The sequence below is a fragment of the Nematolebias whitei genome, chromosome 21 (assembly GCF_014905685.2).
Source record: "Nematolebias whitei isolate Nwh7 chromosome 21, NemWhi1, whole genome shotgun sequence".
Taxonomy (NCBI): Eukaryota; Metazoa; Chordata; class Actinopteri; order Cyprinodontiformes; family Rivulidae; genus Nematolebias; species Nematolebias whitei.
The window spans coordinates 31,860,476-31,867,867 of record NC_056518.1 but is presented as its reverse complement, the minus strand read 5'-3'; the positions used below and the strand labels follow the sequence as shown (position 1 = coordinate 31,867,867).

The following is a 7,392-nucleotide window of genomic DNA, read 5'->3' as shown; positions in this document are numbered from 1 at the left end:
CAGCAGTGTAAATACACAAACACCAGGGGCAACAGTGTAAATACACATACACCAGGGGTAACAGTGTAAATACACAAACACCAGGGGCAACAGTGTAAATACACAAACACCAGGGGCAACAGTGTAAATACACAAACATCAGGGGTAACAGTGTAAATATAAAAACACCAGGGGCGACAGTGTAAACTCTAACAGGCCTGCTGTTCCCTCGTCCAGGCGGGAGACGCTGAACGTGTTTCTGCACATCGACGCCGTGTACAGCCTGTCCGTCAGCCCCGTCAACGACAACGTGTTCACCAGCTCCTCCGATGACGGGCGGGTTCTCATCTGGGACACCCGGGAGCAGCCGCACGGAGGTGAGGACCCCCGTGTCCACCACGAGTCTGCTCAGGGCCGGGTCAGAAACCAAACGGTAGTTCCAGCTTCACGTGGACGAGTTGAGTTGCTGTTGCTCTCTGCAGACGTGTCGGGGACATTTGTGGATTTATACGTTTTTAAAGGTTCTATTGTTCTAAAACTGCAGCTCACCATGAATCAGTGCCTAAAACCAACATGGATGTGGTTTGATGGACGGAGCTCGTGGTGCTGAAGAAAACACCTCATCTGTAGTTTGTTGGACTTCCTGTGAAGTTGATGAAACTTGTGGACGGTGTGAAACTAATCATCTTTAGCTTCAATCCGTCCTTTTCTTTCACGTTCGCCTTTTAGGGCTTTAAAGTTGAAGTTTGAAAGGACTGAAGTTCTGAGTCGGTGATTACATTCACTCCGTCAGGGGGTGGAGCCACACATAAGTACTCCTGGCTTTAAACGCACAGTGGTGCAGCGTTTACGTAGAAAATGTCAGCTGTGAACGGAGTCTCCGCAGGTTAACTATAAATGTCCTCATGGGTGCGATGCAGAGTTCCTGGAGTTTCACGGTGGATGTTTTCTTTTCACGCAGAGCCGTTCTGCCTGGCCAGCTACCCTTCAGCCTTCCACAGCGTGATGTTCAACCCCGTGGAGCCCTGGTTGCTCGCCACGGCCAACTCCAAAGAAGGTGTTGAACTGTGGGACATCCGCAAGCCCCGCAGGTCAGACGCTTACTCCTGTTTTTACAACTTTATCTGCAGGACACTTCTACTAGAGAATAAAACTATGAGCTACAGTAAAATGTGTGTCGACGACAAAAAGAAAGACGAATTGTAACTGGAGAAATTACATTTCCTGTAAAAATACAGTGTGAATGCTTATTGCAGAAGAACTTGCTGAAAAACAGCTGAAATTAGCTAAAACATTCTGAAATGTAGCTGAAATGAAAAGCAAGCCTAAATCAGCAGAAGAAAGCAGAAAGGACACATATTTGCTGAATTAGGTTTAAATAAGCAGGCATTTGCACAAAATTAGGAAATTAGCTAAAAAAGCAGAAATTAGCAACAAAACAAAAAAAAAATAGCTGAAATGTAGCTGAACTGAGTCCAGAACCAGATGATAGATAAAGTTGTGCGGATCAATCCAATTACCAGTTTTATCAATATTTCCCTCCGCTGGTGTTTGTGCGGATCAGAATTTGTTTCTCTCTCCTACTTTTTTGTTCATTGTTCCAAACATACAAAGAAAAAAACAAAAGTTTAGATATTTTTTATTGTAAAGCCTCATTCTCCTTTCGCTGCTTCGTTGTTTACAGTAAAATATTTAACTTCTCATCCATTCTGAGTTTGAAACAGAAATAAGAGAAACTGTTTCCTGTGAAAATGCAGTGTTAATTATCATTTAAAATATTGGGGGAGTGGTGGCTCAGTGGTTAGAGAAGGTGGGCCTGTGATCGGAAGGTCGCTGGTTTGACTCCCTGGACCAACAACATCAGAATGTGGGTGGGAAAGGTGAAGCAGCAAAAAGCACAAAAAGACAAAAAATACCTAAAAATTAAAAACAATAAAAGTTGAAATTGAGTTAAAACTGCTAAAATATGCAGAAAAACGATAATTAGCAAAAACAAACAAACAAAAAAAAGTTTAATATAATGTGAATAAAGGCACAAGTAGAAAAGAAGCTAGTAAAAAGAAAAATAAATGTTAGTTAAAAACCAGAAGAAGGGAAATGTTGGCAAAGAGCAGGAAAAACTAGCTCACAGCCAGAAGTAGCTAAATATCATCAGTAATTAAAGAAAAGGCTAGCTGGAATCCAAAAGTAACAAAATACTAACAAAATAACAAAACACATAACTTAGTGGCAGGAGTAATGAAATATTAGCTAAAACAGGAAACTGTTAGCTAAGAGTCAGAAGAAGCAAAACGCTAGAAAATAGCAGGAAAAGCTAAACTAGAGTCCGAAGGAGTGAAACTGATTAATCCAGTTAAATTTACTGATACAATAAATAGTGTTGTTGACCAGCGATGTGTCCAGCTGTAACATTCGACATTTCTACGTTAAATAGTTTTAAATTATAGTGGTATAAAGGGGTGACCTTTGACCCTAAAATTGATCAGCATCATTGCTGACCCACAAGGTGTCCAGCTGTAAAGTTTGACAATCCTGCGTTACAGTTGCAGAGTTAGAGCGTGGACATAAAATTGTCCATGGACTGCTGGACAGCGTGGGTTGTCTTTGGTGGCCATATTGAATTTTTATCTGTCCTCCAGTATTTGTTGAGGATCACTCTGGGCTACTACCACACCGAATTGTGACCCAAGTTATCTAAAAATGAGTGAGTGGAAGCTGAAAGAGCCACAATAGATCACAAAAACTGAAAAGTAGATTTTTTATTTTTTTTTATCAAAATCCTCAAATTAACAGAAAGAAGTTAAAAAGAGCCAAAAACATCTAAAATGAGAACAGAAGGTGAAAAACAGAACAGAATGCTGAAATGAGCAGACAGAGGCTTAAAGGGCATGTTTGCTGATCTAAACACAGACAGAAAAAATCAATGATCACGTTTAAGTGTCCTGATGCTGCTCAATAATCCAGGTAGATTAATCTGACCAGCTTGAGTCAGGTCCTCTGGACGGATTGTTCTTGTTGAAACATTTTGTCTTTTATCCAGAAGACTTCTTCAGTCTGAGGAGCTGCAACAAACTCAGTCTTCACTCAGCCCTCTGTGAATAGCAAGCGGCCATCAGGGCACTAACGATCCATTACTGGTCCTCCTTTTACACGTGAACACCTAGTTCTGGCTGTCGGCAGCAAACTGGTTGATCCAGGTGCTGCTTATAAGATTTGAGTTTGTTTGACCTCTGTCTTTTAATGGAACATACATTTGGCTGTCATCAGCATAAAAATTAAAAGTAATACTATGTTTCCGGAGAATATATCCCAGAGGGAGTAAATAAAGGGAAAACAGAAGGGGGCCAAGTATAGATCCCTGATCACAAATGTGAATCATTTCTTGATAGCTGAATGTCTTATGAGTTGTTTAAAAGTTGAATGGACTTGAAGGATGCTGACAGTTCAAAAAGCAGGAAGATGTTGAAGGATTTCAGAATCTCAATGCGTTTTAATTAAAAGATGTAGCGGAAAACGCTCAATATTTCAAAACGTTTAAATGATTTCCAAACCAAAAGTCGTGGCAGGAGTCTCCTGAAGAGCTGAATGTTTTGAAACGACTCGGCAGCAGCATTCACGCAGTTAGCTAGTTTCAGTCATTGAAGAGGAGGAGCTCAGCACGTTGATGACAGAAGCCTACTCACGCTCTTCTACCTGAACCTGGACAGTATGCTCTTAGAAGATAACAGATTGGTACCGGTGGTTCTGACCCTGGATTTACTTTGTACTGGATGGTTATAAATGTTGCACCACTACACCCCACTGCTTGTAAAGATTCTGTTGTTGGAACACACACTTGTCCACAAGTAGCTTTTAAAGCTGTTGCTCAGGAGTTGTGGTCCACTGTTCTCCTTCCTGTCAGGTACGGTCAGTGACCATATTCAGTGGGTCGGGCCCAGTCTGGGTCCACCAGGTGGTGCTGTTTGCTTTCTGTCAAACAAACCGCCTCGCTTTGTGCAGAAATATTTCACTGCAGACACCAAACAACAGGCTTAAAGCTCTAGAGTTGGTGGTCTGTACTGTTAGCAAAATATCTCGTGACCCACTGGACACATCTGAATGAAACTCAACCAGTTTACAGACTTCAAGTTTAAACTTGGCATGGTAGTAGCTGTGAGTTCTGCCCAGCACATACTGTTTTAAAACCACTGGGCCAGTCGCTGGACACGACTGAATGAAGCTGTCAGACGCTGGACGTTCATCGAAACTCATCAACACTTGGAGCCCACCCAGTTCAAGATGGCCACCACAGCACGTCAGCCTTTAGCAAACTCAAAAACAGACTTTATAAACTTTATAAAACAGTTTATGTCTTTTCCATCACACTGCAGAGTGATTGTAGCTGTTTCAGCTGGTTCTGGACCAGCCTTGGCCATCCAGATGTACTAAACCTGGAGGGGGGGTGTCCCCACCCAGGGACTGTATGTAGTGTAGTTTAAGCCCCGCCCCCTCCAGGTAAAGGATTTAAAAGGTGTCACTGTGATTGTCTTGATTTAATTTTCCCCACCAACTTTATGATTTTTGTACAGTCTGGGAGTGAAGACTGGCAGACTAATTATTATTTTGCATCATCGGCGCTCACAGACCGAGACATTCAGAGACGGTTTCTGTTTACAAGCAGAGCTCTCGTGCATGAAGCAGAGCTCTCGTGCACGTGTCCAAATCGAGACTTGTTTGTGACGCCTGCAACGTTTTTGAGAAGACCGTAAACAAGTGAGCCTCTGAGCCTCATGAGGACACTGAGGGCTCAAACGCTCGGACCTCCCTCCATGTTTGCCTCCTAACCTCAGCCCCATGAGAGACTGACTTTAAACAGCTGTAGGTTCTCTTCACACCACGTTGTCTTTTAGTTCACTTTGTTACCTGAGGACTCCAGGTCTTTAGTCCAGGACCAGGGTACCCACCCAGCCTTCAGAGCACGTCAGGTGGTCTGTCCCTGAGGAGGACCTGCTCCTCTGAAACCTTTAAATCTTTCTTTCCTGTGCTCTCAGCTCCCTGCTGCGTTACGGAGGCATCATGTCCCTGCAGAGCGCCATGAGCGTTCGCTTCAACAGCACAGGCACTCAGCTGCTGGCCCTACGGCGCCGCCTGCCGCCCGTCCTCTACGAGCTGCAGTCACGCCTGCCCAGCTTCCAGTTCGATAACCAGGGCTACTTCAACTCCTGCACCATGAAGAGCTGCTGCTTCGCTGGAGACCGAGATCAGGTGGGTCCAGAGGTCAGAGGAGTCCAACAGTGTCGATTCGGTTCACCTCCACCTCACAGTCTGAAGGAGGTTAACAACTTTCTCAGCTTGCAGTCACCGGGCTGACCCAGCAGAACGTCTGGTCTGGGTTAGAGTAACGCACGACAGAGTCTCGTCCTTGCCGCACGCAGCTGCAGAAGCTGCTCGCTCAGTTTCACTGCCGTCCCCAGAGCAGGCAGAAGTTTGCCTCGGTCAACATGAAGGGGTGGCTGGATAAACATGTAAGCAGGTGTCTGATTGGTCCATCCATCTGACCTGCACTCTGCAGGATGGACCGAAGGCGGCGAGTCCCATCATCTTGGACATCTACAGATGTCAACATGTCTCCGTCAAAAGACATTTAGACGTTTCAAAGCAAACGGGCTAAAATGGTTTTGTTCACCTCGTCGACACTGGTGTAGATGTTCTGGTCAAAGCTTGGACAGAACTTTCTGCACCGTCTTGGATGAGCTTCAAAGAAGTGGAGACAGGTGAAGCTGAGACAGAACGTACCAGTGTTCAATTTAGAGCCCGACCAATTTGGTGACTCTGGCAATCGCCGATACTGATATCGGTCAGAGGAGGCGACCGCCGATAACCGAAACGACGGATGAAAATCATTGAGCTTCGTCTGAACGGCTGCATTCAAACCTGTTTTAACGCTTGAAGTCTTCCGAACATTTTCTGTCCCCCGCTGTTCATAAAGTTATCAAGTTTGTTAGAAAAATATAAATGTCAGAGACCTCCTGACCCCGGCTGAGACGGGGAGCCTGAGTTGTTGGGTTCCACTGATGTTCTCCTGGTCTTTGTTTCCCTCTTCAGTACATCTTGTCCGGATCAGACGACTTTAACCTCTACATGTGGAAAATCCCAAACGATCCAGAAGCAGGTGAGTTCCTGCACCGTCTGCCCAGGTGGTATTTATGATGAGTTCTGTGTTTGTACATGAGAAAGCAGAGGATTGTGGGAGTGTGCCTTCAGAACGTGGTGAGTTCTGAGGACTGGTCCTCGTGTCTGGTTTTTGTTTCTACATCAAATGTCCAAAAGTAAAACGGTTTTATTTAGACATGTTTTGTCTTGTGTGTATGGATCTGCTATCGTCGCATTAACGAAGCTTTCCTTTACAGGAGGCCCTGGACATGTCATAAACGGAGCCTTCATGGTTCTGAAGGGTCACCGCTCCATTGTGAACCAGGTCCGCTTCAACCCCCACACCTACATGATCTGCTCCTCGGGGGTGGAGAAGGTTATCAAGGTTAGTACAGAAACATCACAGCATCTTCAGGATAATGAAGAGGTGGTAGAGTTATTGTCCAGCTCGACCTCGTTACATTTATCTACCTGGATTATTGATCATGCATCAGGACATTTTAGACATGACCATTTTTTTTTCAGTACCTAGTAGAACAGTTGAAAAGTGTCTACTGGTCAGTTACACAAGGACACTGGAGTATCAGTAGGATGTAGCAACTGAACCTGCGTTGTTCCTCCTGAATCTGAGGTTCCACCAGGACCCTTCTTCAGCACCCGAGTAGACCTTGCCGCAGAGGCTGCGAGTGACGCCCTAATGATCGAACAAATTTCCAGTCCCCCTTTCTGCACCCTTTTTTTGAAGACGGGAACCACCTCACCAGTCTGCAAATCCAGTGGTTCTGCTCCCGATGTCCACGCGACGGTGCAAAGACGTGTCAACCAAGACAGCCTCGCAACATCCAGAGCTTTGACGAACCCCGGGAGGATTTCATCCATCCCCAGAGCCCTGCTGCCGCCCAGCTTTTTAACTACCTCAGTTACGGACAAACCAACTGTTGGATAAAAAAAGATCTTTTCATTATACGTACAGAAGGAGCCACACAAAGACTGGAGAAGATCTTTAACCCAGTTTACTTGCAAGGGCAGACAGTCATGAAACAGGATTTTACAGATGTTCACAGTCGCATGCTTAGAGCCTCGTCATGAGAATCTGCAGCGTGCAGGAAGTGTTTTTTTAAATACACGCTTATCAGCTCCTCCTCCAGACTGCGTCAGGCCCAGGCTTCTCTCTGAGAGAGAAAAGAACTCTGACCTCAAACATGGTAACATTAACTTAACATTAGCAGTCATAAACATCCTTAAACCTTTACCTAAATTCCCCTGACATGTCCCCCCCCC

The 7,392-nt window shown here is 44.9% G+C and overlaps 1 protein-coding gene across 1 annotated transcript in view; it reads left to right on the top strand.

Moving 5' to 3' along the window:
* The window catches only part of dcaf5 (ddb1 and cul4 associated factor 5), a 20,931-nt gene that overhangs the window by 2,147 nt on the left and 11,392 nt on the right, over positions 1-7,392 (top strand). Inside the window, exons 4-8 of the mRNA XM_037694825.1 lie at positions 217-356; positions 941-1,070; positions 5,010-5,223; positions 6,064-6,130; positions 6,369-6,496. Of these exons, the coding sequence (XP_037550753.1) occupies positions 217-356; positions 941-1,070; positions 5,010-5,223; positions 6,064-6,130; positions 6,369-6,496 (679 nt within the window). The remainder of the gene's footprint in view (positions 1-216; positions 357-940; positions 1,071-5,009; positions 5,224-6,063; positions 6,131-6,368; positions 6,497-7,392) is intronic.